At 38.3% G+C, this 16894-nt stretch overlaps 1 protein-coding gene across 1 annotated transcript in view; it reads left to right on the forward strand.

Moving 5' to 3' along the window:
• The window catches only part of LOC124776158 (dynein axonemal heavy chain 3), a 1197897-nt gene that overhangs the window by 1106103 nt on the left and 74900 nt on the right, over positions 1 to 16894 (forward strand). The window contains exons 62-63 of the mRNA XM_047250998.1: positions 10105 to 10293; positions 15760 to 15968. Coding sequence (XP_047106954.1) covers positions 10105 to 10293; positions 15760 to 15968 — 398 coding nt within the window. The remainder of the gene's footprint in view (positions 1 to 10104; positions 10294 to 15759; positions 15969 to 16894) is intronic.

The following is a 16894-nucleotide window of genomic DNA, read 5'->3' on the forward strand; positions in this document are numbered from 1 at the left end:
TGGGAGCATACTTGACCTCTTAGCAACAAATAATCCTGGACAAATAATTTGTATCATAATGAATACAAGGATTAGCGACCACAAGGCACTTGCTGCTAGGATGAGTACTGAAACACCTACAACCATCAACAAGAAAAGTAAAGTATTTAAGAAAGCTGATAAAAATACTCTTAACACCTTTTTAAGAGACAGTCATCACTCCTTCCAATCTGATTATGATTTCGAAGATATAGTATCAACAGAAATTGAGAGATATAAACCAGGTAATTTAATAAGTGATGGTACTGATCCCCCATGGTACACAAAACGGGTAAGATCACTGTTGCAGAAGCAATGAAAAAAGCATGCCAAATTTAAAAGAATGCAAAATCCCCAAGACTGGCAAAGTTTTGCTGAAATTCTAAATATAGCACGTACTTCAATGCGAGATGTGTTTAATAATTTCCACAACAAAATTCTGGCTCGAAATCTGGCAGAAAACCCAAACAGATTCTGGTCAAACATAAAACACACCAGTGGCAACACGCAATCAATACCTTCCCTGCGCGATAACAATGGTGAAGTCACTGATGACAGTGCCACTAAAGCAGAGTTATTAAACACAGCTTTCTGAAACTCCTACACCAAAGAAGATGAAGTAAATATTCCTGAATTCCAGTCAATAACAACTGCCAAGATGAGAAACATAGTAGATATCCTCAGTGTAACAAAACAGCTTAAATCACTTAATAAAGCCAAGGCCCCGGGCCCTGATTGTATACCAGTCAGGTTCCTCTCGGAGTATGCTGCTACAATAAACAATTATATAGAACCGCTCACTCACAGAAAAATCTGTATCTAAAGACTGGAAAATTGCTTAAGTCACACCAACACCAAAAAAGGGAAGTAGAATATTCCGCTGAATTACAGGCGTACATCACTAACGCCCATTTGCCGTAGGGCTTTGGAACATATACTGTATTCAAACATTATGAAGTGCCTTCAAGAAAACAATTTATTGACACATAGGCAGAAAGTATCGTTCTCATGAAACACAACTAGCTCTTTATACTCATGAAGTAATGAGTGCTATCGACAGGGGATGTCAAATTCATTCCACAGTTTTAGATTTCCAGAAGGCTTTCGACACCATTCCTCACAAGCGTCGGCGTGCCTACGGAGTATCACCTCAGTTGTGCGACTGGACTCGTGATTTCCTGTCAGAAAGGTCACAGTCCGTAGTAATAGACGGAAAGTCATCGAGTAAAACAGAAGTAATATCCGACATTCCACAAGGAAGTGTTATAGGCCCTCTATTGTTCCTGATCTATATCAGCAACATAGGAGACAATCTGAGTAGCTGTCTTATACTGTTTGCAGATGATGCTGTCATTTACCACCATGTAAAGTCATCAGATGACCAAAATGAATTGCAAAATGATTTAGATGAGATATCTGTATGGTGCGAAAAGTGGCAGTTGACCCTGAATGAAGAAAAGTGTGAAGTTATTCACATGAGTACTAAAAGAAATCCATTAAATTTTGATTCGCGATAAGTCATACAAATCTTAAGGCCGTAAATTCAACTAAATACTAAGGGATTACAATTACAAATAACCTAAATTGGAACAATCACCAAGACAATGTTGTGGGTAGAGCACACCAAAGACTGTGATTCATTGGCAGAACACTTAGAAGGTGTAACAGGTTTACTAAAGAGATTGCTTACACCACGTTTGTCCACCCTATTCTGGAGTATTGCTGTGTGGTGTGAGATCCACATCAGGTGGGACTGATGGATGACATCGATAAAGTACAAAGAAGAGCAGCTTGTTTTGTATTATCAGGAAATTGGGGGAGATAGTGCCACAGACATGATAAGTGAATTGGAGCGGCTATCATTAAAACAGAGGTGTTTCTCATTGCGATGGGATCTTCTCATGAAATTTCAATCACCAGTTTTCTCCTCCAATTGCGAAAATAAATCACAATAAAATAAAAGAAATCAGGGCTCGCAAAGAAAAATTTTAGTGCTTGTTTTTCCTGCACGCCATTCGAGAATGGAACGGTAGTGGGACAGCTTGAAGGTGGTTCGTTGAACCCTCTGCCAAGCACTTTATTGTGAATAGCAGAGTAATCACGTAAATGGAGATAGATGTAGATAAAATGTACTGAGAGTTTCACTGAGGCCTTCACAGACCACAATTATCCTCCCTCCCAACCTTGTACAGAAACAGATCTCCTGTGCCTTATCTTTCCAGTTACCCACCACCTCCCAAATGTCCAGCCACAGAGGAGCACTCCCCTCACGACTCAGTACCACCCAAGACTGGAGCAACTGAATTACATTCTCCGCCAGAGGTTAGACTACATCTCATTGTGCCTTGAAATGAGCAATATCCTACCCACTATCCTTCCCACCTCCAGTCCCAAAGAAACATGCGTTGACAGATGTGAAAATTACCGAGCTATCAGTTTAATAAGTCACGGCTGCAAAATACTAACGTGAATTCTTTACAGACGAATGGAAAAACTGGTAGAAGCTGACCTCGGGGAAGATCAGTTTGGATTCCGTAGAAATACTGGAAAATGTAAGGCAATACTGACCCTACAACTTATCTTAGAAGCTAGATTAAGAAAAGGCAAACCTATGTTTCTAGCATTTGTAGACTTAGAGAAAGATTTTGACAACATTGACTGGAATACTCTGTTCCAAATTCTGAAGGTGGCAGGGATAAAATACAGGTAGCAAAAAGCTATTTACCATTTGTACAGAAAGCAGATGGCAGTTATAAGAGTTGAGGGGCATGAAAGGGAAGCAGTGGTTGGGAAGGGAGTGAGACAGGATTGTAGCCTCTCCCCGATGTTATTCAATCTGTATATTGAGCAAGCAGTAAAGGAAACAAAAGAAAAATTTAGAGTAGGTATTAAAATCTGTGGAGAAGAAATAAAAACTTTAAAGTTTGCCGATGACATTGTAATTCTGTCAGAGACAGCAAAGGACTTGCAAGAGCAGTTGAACGGAATGGATAGTGTCTTGAAAGGAGGATATAAGATGAACATCAACAAAAGCAAAATGAGGATAATGGAATGTAGTCGAGTTAACTCGGGTGATGCTGAGCGGATTAGATTAGGGAATGAGACACTTAAAGTAGACACTCGAAGCGTTTCTGAAGAAGAGAAATTTGTTAACATCGAGTATAGATTTAAGTGTCAGGAAGTTGTTTCTGAGAGTATTTGTTTGGAGCGTAACTATGTATGGAAGTGAAACATGGATGATAAATAGTTTGGACAAGAAGAGAATAGAAACTTTCGAAATGTGGCGCTACAGAAGAATGCTGAAGATTAAATGGGTAGATCACATAACTAATGAGGAGGTATTGAATAGAATTGGGGAGAAGAAGTGTTTGTGGCACAACTTGACTAGAAGAAGGAATTGGTTGGTAGGACTTGTTCGGAGGCATCAAGGGATCACCAATTTAGTACTGTAGGGCATCGTGGAGGGTAAAAATCGTAGAGGGAGCCCAAGAGGTGAATACACTAAGCAGATTCAGAAGGATGTAGGCTGCAGTATGTACTGGGAGATGAAGCAGCTTGCACAGGATAGAGTAGCATGGAGAGCTGCATCAAACCAGTCTCAGGACTGAAGACCACAACAGCAACAACATCCTTTCCACCTCTCCTACAGTGGTTTTTCACTGCCCACCTAACCTACACCATATCCTTGTCAATCCCTACTCAACCCATGCATCATGGCTCATATCCCTGTAATAGACCTAGATGCAGGACCTGTCCCAAACATCCTCCCACCACCACCTACTCCAGTCGAGTCACAAACATCACCTATCCCATCACAAGCAGGGCTACCTGTGAAACCAGTTGTGTGATCTACAAGCTAAGCTGCATCCACTTTGCTGCACTCTATGTGGGCATTGCAGCCAACAAGCTGTGTGTCTGCATGAATGGCCACTGACAAACTATGGCCAAGAAACAACTGTACCACCGTGTTGCTGGGCATGCAGCCCAACACAAAATTCTTCATTTCAATGACTGCTTCACAGCCTGTACCATCTAGATCCTTCCCAACAACACCAGCTTTTCTGAATTGCGCAGGTGGAAACTCTCCCTGCAATATATCCTACATTCTCGTAACCCTCCCAGGCGCAACCTTCTTAGTCATTGTCCTTACCCATCTAGCACTTCCCTTTTCCCATTCCAGCTCCCAGCCCACTATTTCGCTAATGCACCCAGTGTTTTTACTTTTCTCCTCTACTGCTACCCCCCTCCCTCTCTCCCCCATCTACCATCTAACCTCCTGACTGCACCTAGCTGCCCTACCCTCTCTGCACCTCGCCCCTGTATGCTCCCACTACCAGCACTTTACTGCTCCCTCCCCCCCCCCCCCTCCCCACTACCCTTCCTTTCCCTCCCCCTCCCCACTCCAGCCTCGTCCATACCCTCACCTGGTAAGATAAGATAAGATACTTTATTGTCACATAACATGTTTTTATACAATCATTCAATTGAGAACATTGGTGACTCGTCAGTCTTTAACGTAAGTTGTTACAGTTTTTTATATACTACAGGAAATACATTGATTATTATAATAAAAATACAGCATTATATTTTAAACATGAAAATACAGTGAATGTGTATACTTTGTATCTATATGGCTTCGAAAGTATACCATTTGTAACTTGCATCTGTAACTTGTATCCTGAGAGTGAATTTAGTAGCTTGACATTGTCCCATTTAAGCCAGTGTTCATTCAAACATATGACTTTTACAGAGTTAATTTGCCCTAAGAGTATTTCTAAGTCATATAGTTTGTTCATCATTTCTCCCGACACACCACCTATGTTTAGTGCATTATGAAGTTATTTTTACTGACTAAAGAATTTACAGTATCTATTAAACCGTCAGCAAAGTTTACACCGATGTGAGTTTTTACTGCAAATTTACGGTCCCTTGCTTTGTTAGTTCTTTCGGACCTAATTCCATAGGAATTGGTCCACCATATTAGTTTCCCTGTAAAGGAGCTTCCATTGCAATAACAGGTCTGTTTTCGTTATTATGACATACCAGTTCAAGTACATCATTAATGTTCGCAGCTAATCTTTCTCTACCATGTTTGTTGTGATGAATTCTATGGCATGTAAAACAGTTTCTTTCGTAAGTATCAATATCTATCAGCTTTACATTTACAAATTTGGCACAAAAACTTTTTAACTTATAATTTGTTCGTCGAATTTCTTTGTTAACACACAACCAGTCCGGAAGATGATACCTTTGTGGGAGTGTTGTTACAATTACATTCGTAACAAGCAAGAACCGCAGCACTGTGATCAGCTTCTTAACAAAGGCCATGGCTTCATTTCTGCAAACATTGTTTGCACCTCCTATTATCACCACATTGGCTTTTTTTGTGAGTTTTGAGCAATCTTCGTAAACACTTTTAACCACATTGTCAAAACTGGCACCAGGCTTTATAATGCCTGAGATTTGAACATCATTATTTACACTGTTTGTCAAGAGTTCCCGAATGTTGCAGCTGTGACTGTCGCCGAATATTTTCACCATTTACTTCTGTTGTATCTTCTTCGTAGAATCTTTTTACATGACACTGAGAAGACTTCTTTCGATGTTTCTTTGTGTCCATAATCTTCCTTCGACGAGAAATCATCTTCTCTTACTGGAAAGGAGTCTGGTTTGTTTACACTTGGTTCCTTGTACTGAAGATGTACCTTTGTACCACATGTACACTTATTCGTCAGAGTAGCGTATTTGTTGTTTAGAGTAAGTAAATCACTTTGAAGTGCTCTGATTTTTTCGTCTTTTTCCATGATTGTGTTTCTAAATTTGTTTTCCACAGCATCACTAACACACGTAGAACAAGTCCATATGTAGTCTTCGTTTACAAATTTTATGCTTAATTTAGCGCACTTCTCGTGAAACCAGCGGTGACAGCCTTTACACCAAATACCTTTAATCACTTTTTTGTCGCACATCTTACAATTGTTAACACTTTTATAGTCACATTTATCAGAGCCGTCCTCATTTACTGTTTTACCGTGCGGCACCATCATTTTGGTTGCCTCCCGCATCATGCGCTGCTGCTCATAGTCTGGCTTCAGCTGCCAGAGGCTGTGGTCATGCATGTGAGAGTTGCATTTGTGTGTGTGTGTGTGTGTGTGTGTGTGTGTGTGTGTGTGTGTGTGTGTGTGTGTGTGTATTTTTGACAAAGGCCTTGTTGGCCGAAAGCTCATTTTGGTGACAGTCTTTTTGTTGTGCCTATCTGTGAGTCAGCGCCTCTGCTATATAATTATTAGCAACTATCGCTTTCATAATATTGTTATGTTCCCTCCTGGATTTTCCATTGTTTGATTTTTCTTGTAGTTTCTCTATTTAAGCTATTAGATACTGTATTGTTTTTAATTGGCACACTATTTAGACTTCTTTTCATTAATCTATTACATTCTTATTTTATTTCAAATAAGAATGTGTACGTATATCTATACATGAGATTGTACATAGTTTCCAACACTTCCTTACATTGTTACCTGAGCAGTTGGCTGTCAGGTTATGTCTACTACACTATCTCTAGAGTCAAATCTCAGTACAAGCTCTTGTCAATTTGTATTGAACATCTCTGGTCCAATCTATCCTCTGTCTCAGCTGTCAGGTAAGTCCATTCCATTTTATAACTAATTTGGAGGAAACTTCCATATCAGTACTGTCACTCATTGTGAAACTTCGCACTTTTGTATTGACTGTACTTACACTCGTTCTCTGTCAAATCTCTCTGTGTCAAATCTCTATACCATTATAGATGTGGATGTCCTCCTTTTCTGCTCCATACACAAAAAATATGGTACAGGTCTTTCCCCCAATGAATTCATCTGACCAAGGCATACATTATCCCTTCCATGGGTTCCATGGGTTAACATCTCTTTTACCTTTGTAAATTGGTACAGGTAATTCCTCCCATGGATTCACTGACCAAGTTGTAGGCCATTCCTCATATGAATCCCCCTATCCATTCCTTCTCCTACACCTGGTTTGTGATTTTGGGTACACCCCATCTTAACTTAGTCAATAAACACAGCTACTAGCTCTTTTCTACAATCTTTATTCGCTTTAAATGTGTAGTTTCTCTGTAAACATTTTATGCTGAGTTTACCTGATTACTCTCTACCTCTGCATTTTAACCACGCTCTTTTAACTTGATTTTTGGCTTGTTACTGTTGTTTATAATGCATATAACACCACCACATATATATAGTTTTCATCCCTATGTGTTCTGCTTATTGATACATAATTTCTTATCTTTCACTGTCTTACATCTGCTAGATTTAGACAACACTTCACTATTTGGATGTATTGAAAGTAGTTCTTGAACATATGTTTACGTTCTAACTCCTGTCCTGCATAACATACTTCTTATTGAAGATATTTTAGTACACCACCTCGTTAGCTTATTGTCTCCTTAGCACAGTATCTCTTGTTTTGTTATGCACTGTAGCAAGCTATCAATTATCCTTGCCTTTTACATCCTCCATGGACACTCTTCCCCTACAACATGTGGAGTGACTAAATATGTGTCATCTAATTGACAGTCCATAAAATTCTGTCAGTCTCTTGTCATCGTCACACATGAAATAATCTGCAGTGCAATTCTACTGTTGTAAGTTCAGTTACATGCTCTGAAAAGAGAAGGGATCCTGCAATAGAAATTTTTCATATGAATGGAAGGAGGATAGAGTGGTGCCCCTGAGGAAGAAGTAAGAAAAGGAACCAGAGACAGGTATATTAGAATTGAAGAAGAAAGAAAGACAGTACCCCATATGTGGACTCCCCTACCACCCCTCATCCTAAGGACCCTAACTGTTGTAGAAGCAGGGCCTACCCACCTTTTATACATCAAGCTGAGTCCCCTTTTGTTTTCTTACAGTTATTTTTAGGAAGAAGTGATAGTAGAAGGTATTACTATATTAAAAGATAACAGGATAGTCAATAAAGAAAGAAATTGTCTCTGGAAAAACTAAAAAGAAAAATACAGAAACCATTTAACTAAGACAGTTGGTGGTCATCAGTCCATTGAATTCACAAAGGGGTCTTGACTCTTTCAAGCATATCTGTTATATAATCTTTTATTTTTTCCTGTGTCAGGGTCTACCAAGTATACTGCTTTTGGAAGTGGTATGTCTTACATTTTGAATGGTCCTCTGTAAAGAGGGAAAAATTTATTTGGCTTCTTCTTTAAGTTTGAGCTATGATGAAAATCACGCACTAATACCATATCATCTATTTAAAAGCTACCTGTAATAGCTTTATCATTAAAAGTCTTGATTCTTTTCTGTGCCTGTGTATACAGATTCTCCTGTGCCCTCTCTTGCAATTTCTCAAAGTTGCTCTCTGACAATAACTGCCAAGCAAACATTTTCAACAAATATTCTCCTATCAATGCTTTATTCGTAATCTCTACAGGAGCAAATTCCATTGACATATGTGATAGTTCATTTAGGATTACATGGAATTCTGAAACTAGTTGTGCCCATGTAGTATTTTTCGTAGAATAGTAGGTTCTACAAAGCATCCTAATTCATTTTGTTGTTTTGCAACATCTTCCTTATAATGAGTGATAGTGTTAGTTAATTCTACTTTCACCTGTACTGTAACCATTCCTCCAAATTAGATAAAGCCTTGTGTGTTCTAATTATTTCCTCAAATTCTTTGCATTTTTCTAATGCTATAACATGTTCTTTTGTCTCTGAGACCCATCTAGTTCTTGAAACTGCTCCTTGACTTCCTCTTGAACTAAATCACACTGGTTATCTATTTCACCCTACAACTCCTTAATTATCTTTGTTAAAGTGTTTTCTAAATTCATTAACTTAGTTTCTGCTGTGTTAGTTAATTCTTCCTTAATAGACTTACATCCATAATTTGCTGCATCGAGGCTTGTAGCCAGTCAGGAGCCTCTGCAGCTGTGCTCTATGTGCATATAATGCAAATACACCCATTTCTTTTGTTCACCTTGTGCTTACACTAACCTAATAACACCAAAACAATGTCACACAAATCTCCACAAAAGTTTTACTGATTTTAATTTTAAAAACTCACTCTTTCTGCCAAACTACTACTGCAGCATGCATAGCAGATGCAACAGCATATACAATGCAATGCACTGCGATGTGTTGTGCCACCTGGGGCAGCTGATGTCTCGAAATAAGTGATTCGAAGACTGCAATATGGTGTACCACACACCTGTAGCATTTCTAAGCTACTACTGTGTCACTCCCATTGTCATGATTGGAAATCTTGTTCTCTGAACCCTCTACAAAATCTTCATCTCTGAACTTGCTGAGAATCAGTTACATTGTAGTCATACATCCTCTGTGTCTGTTTGTTTCCTGTTGCTCTTGGCAACACCATAATCTGTCCAGCTGTACCCTGTTATCCCTCCTCCTTCCCCTCAGATTGCTGCTTGCATTTGACACAAAACAGTTGCACTGTGGCCAGTGTAGCCAGATATAGTGGTCATGTGTGAGTGTAAGATGTGCTTTCTTCTGTGAATATGTGTGTGTTTACCATTTCCTCTCTGAAGAAGGCATTAGCCAAAAGCTCAATATGTACTAATCTTTTTCTTGTGCCTATCTGCAACTCAACATGTAATCTTTACAGTGAGAAGCATAATATTGTTGATATTCCAACCTGGACTTTCCAATGTGTAATAATCAAATATATTTTGGTGTTATTGGTTGCACAAATAAACCACCTAATTTGTTAGGGCCATGTAATCCTGCCATATTATTGTCTTTTCTGCACTGTACTTAACAATATATTATAGAACGATTATAGACTCTATTATAGTGTTCATGTTCGCTCTTTGACACATTTCATGACTTTGAATGCAGTGTGTGTGTGTGTGTGTGTGTGTGTGTGTGTGTGTGTGTGTACACACGCACGCACGCTTGTGAAAGAAGGGGAGAGGGGGGTGAGACATAGCGTCATTGATGGATGATGAGAAAATTGTTGTTGCATGATTTTACTACATTTGAGTTCATAAACCCATACATAACAGGAAGATTGCTCACAATTAATATGAAACAATCATCTTTACAGCTATTGCATGGTGTGCTTCTGACTCAGACACAAATTACTGCTGGAGGGAAGGGTGTAGACACAGAGTCAGTCATTATTGAGCTTGCTGATGATATACTGAGTAAACTACCAGATGTCTTTAATGTCAGTCAGGTTGAAGAAATGTATCCTGTGCTTTACACAAACTCAATGAATACTGTTTTAAGACAGGTATGTCATGAAATTATTTATCATTTCTGCAATCATATTCTTGGTTAAGCATCATTAACGAAATATATACCTTAAAAATTCAAAATATGAAATTTGTTATACAATAAGAAGTTGTAGAACTGTCAAAGATGATGAATTTCCTTTCCTCTCCTTTCCACCCCTGGAAAAAAAAAGACTCCTAGTCCTACAAGATATGTGAATGAGCTTCTGACAAGTCTGGTAAGTAGAAGAACAGATTCTGTGACTCATGCCTGGTTATTTCATTTGGTAACAGCTGTGCCCATCAAAGACAAGACATTTGGAACATAGGAGGCAGATACTGGCAGAAGTAAAGCTGTGAGGGCACATGATGAGTCATACTTGCATATTTCAACCACTAAAAGTGTTCCTCGTGAAAGGCAAGCTTTGGGAATTGAGTTCCTGTTTGACATAAAGTTTCAATTTGCTAGTGAGTTCTCTTATTTTCTCTGTTGTCGCTTCTATCTGTAGCTTGAGAATCATTCTTATAACACGAACAGGACTATCTCATTATGATTCAAATAAAATGGTTGGTATTATTTAACATAGTGTAAGAACAGTAATAGATGAATTATAGAAACTCACGGAATCCCCATGGCAAATTTTTCCACACGGTTGATGTTGCATCCGTCCTTTCTGAAGCCAGTTCCCTTGTTGAAAGAAGCTGATTTGTTTATCCACTGTTGGCTCACTAAGCCTCTCACATTTTCACCAGAGCCTGGTTAGCCACCACTTTTCTGAGTTCCTACAGGGTCTGTAGGCCATCCCCCACTTTGCGGCATTGCCTGCGCCCCAAGATTTGGGCGAGGTGTTGGTCTTCTGAGATGGATGATGAAATAATGATTAAGGTGGTAGAAAAAACTGGAGAAGACAAGATAATAACAGTGGTGTTTGCAGATGACTCAATGATCGGAGGAAACAGGGAGGAGGAAATTCAAGAATAGCTGAATGCTTGGGAAGAAACTCTGAGACAGTATGGAGCGAAATGTAATGTAACCAAATGTAAGATCCTGGCTACCAGTAGAAAGAAAGATAGACCAACTACCAGAATAAGGATTGTAGTTGAACAGTTGGAGTACTTGGAAAGTGTGATTGAGGAAAATGAGAAAGATATCAGTGACTGTAGCAGACAAGCAGTTTTAGGAGCACGCTTTGGTACAAAGATGTCCACAACAAGACAGAGAAGTAATACATAAATGTTACTACATCCCAATACTGACCTATACTTCAGAAACATGGGTAACGAAGAAAAAAGATGTGAGCAGATTATAGGAATGCAAAATGAAGTTCCTCAGAAGTAGAATAGAATTGATGAGGAGAGACAGGATGAGGAAAGAAATGGTAAGGGAAATAGCGTGAGAAGGAACTTCGCAGAGCAGTATGGTATGGGCACATAAAGAGAATGGAAAAGAAGAGGACTCCCAAGAAGATACATGAAATGGAGATGTGAAGGAAATGACCAAGAGTAAGACTAAGGGATAGGTGGCTGAAAGGTGTGCAGAAGTATGTTGGAAAAAAAGTGAGGACTAGACCAGACTGAACCCAGGAAGGTTGGGGAAAACAGGGCCAGATGAAAACAATTATGTTCCAAACAGACCCAACCTGGGGCTGAAATCTGTTAAAGATGGTGATGATAATGAGTTGATGCGGCATCCTCCACTTAATTGCGTATATTGACTAATATAATTTTGTGGATATTGTTTCTTAAATGAGAACTAATCAAGGAACTTGGCTGAGCCATATATGGTATTTAAAAAACATGAAACTTCTACAATAAATTTTTTATTATAATTGAAACAATCAAATATCTTGGATAAGTCACAGAAGATCCCAACTCGTCATTTTATTTATATACATGCACTATGATTTACTCATCTGAAAAGGAACTCTTCATTATAATAGAGCTCAAAAGACTCCACTGGAAGTATTGTATGAAAAGAAAGACTTTAAATAGTTTCTGAGACAGTACTGTGAAAGACTTGTACCTGGAAAAAGACCAAGAGGAAGATTTTGCAACATTTGTGAAAACAGATTGTCAGTGACATTTGTAAGAGGCATACAAATATCAGTATTGTCTCATGCCTGGAACTGTATAGAGATAGAACAGCCTCTGAGAAATTTATGCACTTCTATACCATTCTGGAGCGAAGAACATATGATGCTGATAATGCCATCAGTGAATGTGTACATAGTTATCTCAGGAGAACTGTCCTTTTCAAATATCCTTTACGAATCAAAACTAAGTATCTGGTGATACTATTGTTTTCTTAAAAAAAATGGCAGATCATGTTAGCAGACACACTGGCATTTACTAAATCCCCTTTTTTGTAAAGAGGTCTAACAGTGGTACATTTTAATTATGTGCAAAATTACTATGAATTATCCATATGTGCCTATGAATGCTGCACATTAAGCAGCCACCAATAAATCCTCAATTCCTTAAAGAATCAAACACCCATTTATTAAACAGCTTCAAACATCTTTACACATGAATTGCCTTTGTAAGTGACAAAACGTAGCAAATGTTTGAAATTATTCTTAAAGTGTTTTGGAAATCCCTAAGTGTTCTCATCCTGAAACATTGGATGTACGTAAACAGGGTAATTTGCACTCCATTTTAACCAATAGTTTTTAACACATCTTTATGTTTATGATGTCATATCTCATAAAGTATGTGTTTCCCAATAACATAATGTTGCAGGAACGTTGACTGATGTATATAGATCTGTCTGCAAAGTGTGTTGTGAATAGAGTTATTAGTAAAGGAGCAATAAATGAAAATTTCATTCCTGATGCTGAAGTCTGACTGCACGAACAGTGAATATGTAGTAAGCAGTAACATTTCTTCCTTTTAACATTTTGTGGGGGTGTCATTAAGAAAAAACTTTTGGGGTGGTTCAAAATTGTGTCAAAGTTTGTTGGAAGTTTCTAAATACTCTCATTCTCAAATACTCTGTGTACTTGTGCACCTTCAGTTATGCTATCTCAAAAAAACACATGGTTTTTAAGTGTAATACTTGTCTTATTGTGTTAAACGTCTAACATAAAATTATACCTCTTAATGAATGGGTTACGAGAACATTTTAAAGTTTTAAATTTGGTAAATTATTACACAAAACAGTAAAAATTGCATTTTTTTGTCCTTGTCCTGAAAAAGGCATCAGGTTCGAGAATAGTAATATAGTACTATACAGTAATACAGGATTAGTAATACAGATAATTGTTACTGTCTTATTGAAAATATCATCAACCGCTTACAAACTTTTCCTTTTGCAAATCTTCATTTATGCTTGTGGGAATCATACTGATGTTCCAAAGAACTACTTCAGTCTATCTAAATGTGGCATGAAATAGACGGATCAGAATGGTCCAGGACATATGTGACACACAGTTACTGAAAATGTACCACAAACAACATTTTTATGCAGTGAAAGAAGGGAAAATAATAATAATGCCATGTAGGAAGCAAACTTTGGTGCACTGATACATAATTTAAAATCTATAAGTTCTGATTCCATGATTAGAGTGGTTAAATCAAGTTTAATGCTAAGAAACACACAAATTATTAATAATAATCAGATCCAAATGTGTGAGATAACAGTGCCTTATGATATCTGGTAATAACAGATGATTAATGATCCCACTGTCGATGTAGCTAATTTCATCTTTAAATTTAGACAGTCTTTGACAGAACCCTCCTGTTTTGGTCACTCCAACTACTATACAAATATTCACAAGGAGTAGCACTGTTCACTGCATGGTATATATAAATCCATAACATTGACACTAGCAAGTTGAGTTTAGCGAGGGGTAAGCCTTAGTTTGGTTGGTACATGCATGTGGTGCCATTTCATCACTTTGCCAGTTGATAATAGAATTAGCATATGGTTAATACCATCCTAGCAGTTTAATGGACTCCATTAATCAGATACTCCATGCATGTATATCATCTAGTTCCAAGTGAACATTAACTACTGTTTGCAATTACTCCGTATCTTTTCTTTGTCTACCACCAGCTCTCCAAAGGCAATGCAGTGGACCACAGTACTGCTATGCATTTCAAAACCACCTTGCCCATTATGCTGCCTTCTTGCTTCAACCTAACGAAACACTCAGCAAACCATTAAATATCTTCTGGCGTTTCCTAATGAAGTTCAACTCACAGTCACTGTCAAAACACATGTAGACACATCCGTCGTGCACTTTTCTCAGTGTCTGAGAATATTGTTTCCTGCTGCATGGCTTTTCTAGAAAAACCAAGACTCAGCAAAGACGTTTCTGTGTGAGACATAACTATCTCTACGGCTACACATATTCTGCAGTGCTATGTGCACCAGCTGAAAATGTCATCTGCCAAGGTGCCTCTCCTTCTGCTACAGCAGATATGTTGCATGCCAAAAAATAATTTGTGCATCACCACATTTTAACACGTGAGGCAATGAAGGAAATGTTTTCAGTTAACCCTTTCAGACCCTCTGGCTACTATTGTGTACATTAACTTTTACTGTGTCTTGGCTGCAACAGAAGCACTTTTACCCAACAGATGTTCAACCTTTCCATCACACTCAAGTGCTACCAACTGTTGAGCATCACTATGAAAATATCAGTGAGTCAATGTAACAGTGTGCAGCAACTCATGATCACCAGAATACACAGATGTAGTTGGTTTACTATATTCCACTGTATAATTGAATATTGGTATTGTTATTTTGCATGATAATTATTGAATGACCATATTACTATTTAAAACAATAGAGAGTATTTTGTAATTAGTTACTTCAGTCCATAAAATGAAGCCAAGAGTGCAAAGTTTGTTTTGAAAATGAGTACATATTTTTGTAGGTATCTTGTATCTAAAATCACTAAAAAATCACCCAAAACCATTACTACATAAATAAATATTTTCCTTCCTCCTGAAATAATTCAGGTCTGAAAAGCATTAAAGTTTTTCTAAAATTTCTTCTCCTATGATGATTATTATGAAGAAATTAAAATTTCTTACATAGTAGAACTATCATTTATAGTGCTCCTGCCCTCTGTATTGCTATAATATGTTATGGTTTCTTACCAATATTAATATTTTGTGTTTTTGTTGTTTAAGCTATCAATTTCAGGCAGCATCAGCCATGAAGGGAAGTAAGTTGTTGGTAGTACTGTAGTATTTACGTAGCCCTCAGCTTTTGAAGGCTTCCTTGCTAGCAGATGCCAGACTGTTGGGTTCTTGTGTACCACAAAGAGTTTAGCAGTAAAGAACCCAGCAGCTTGGCATCTGCTAGTGGTTGCACCATCATTCACCCATTTTCTGCAAGTGCTAGTAACTAGAGACATTTTTTTTAAAAAAAATGTAGGACTGTGTACTCTTCATATTGCACAATCACAAAATTTCCCAGAGTTGATTGCTATACTGTGAGTTACATAATATATTGATACCATTTCTTTTTTTATCAGGAGGTGATTCGTTTTAACAGACTGCTGTCTGCTGTGAAAGACTCATTAGTAAGTGTGCAAAAGGCAGTGAAAGGACTGGTAGTTATGTCTTCAGAACTGGAAGAAGTGCACAACAGCCTGTTGGTTGGAAGAGTACCTGCTGTTTGGGCCAGTAAATCATATCCTTCATTGAAACCCCTTGCAAGCTACATTACTGACTTAATTCTGAGGTCAGTAATAACCAATTTATTTAGCAGAGTTAATTAGATATGTCCCTTCGAGACAAGCTGTTTTAAGAAACTAAGATAATTTGCACATAAATTTCTAGATGAGACTCTCTGAGAATCCAAGAATTAAATTTATTATTCTTGTCCACTGATATGGTCATTTTCTTTTGGCCTTTGCTGTGTAGCTTACCTGCAGCTCTCTGTAGTTTTTAATCACTTAACTGCTGTCTGCATTGGAAGTGTGTAGGGGCATAGTGGTGGTGACTGGCAGTAGAGTATCCCAGAGCAGCACCTATCTATGGTCTAATATGATGGTAGAGAGTGCTTTGTGGTGCACGTTGTATAGACCACATAAGCACAATAGGTTGTAGATCATTGTAGGTGTCAATATTTGTCTATGACCACATTGCTTTTAGTGCCGAGCCAGAAAAAGCTCTATTTGTTGATGGTGAATCTGTGGAAGTTGTGTATATGTGAGGATTGTCTAGGCCCATTCATGCTGTTGGCCACAGCTGTGGGCCCAATGTTGGTGCTGGCAGAGTCTTGGTAAGAGGCCACATCCTGTCATGTGGCATGAGCTGAAGTAAGTGTAAAAGTGACTCGGATGTCTGACCGTGCAGTAGTTCTGATGGCCTTTTCTCATTTATCGGTGTCATTCTGTAGGCATTGAAAAAGGTAGAGCATCTCCTGTGGATACAAGCTGGACAGCTACTTTCATTTTTTCTTTGAAAGTCCTCATCACCTGCTCAACTTTGTCCCTAGATTGAGGGTGATGTCAATAATGTAGCTCAGAGCATGGATGTTTTTATCTAGTTTGATGCTGAAGAAGTGACAGATATGGAACATCATCAAACTGAGAAGTGGAGCGGCAAAATCAATCTGGACGTTCTCCCACGGCCTTCTGGGGGTGGATCCGATGAAAGAACGTG

Source organism: Schistocerca piceifrons, chromosome 2 (genome assembly GCF_021461385.2).
Source record: "Schistocerca piceifrons isolate TAMUIC-IGC-003096 chromosome 2, iqSchPice1.1, whole genome shotgun sequence".
In the NCBI taxonomy this organism is placed as follows: Eukaryota; Metazoa; Arthropoda; class Insecta; order Orthoptera; family Acrididae; genus Schistocerca; species Schistocerca piceifrons.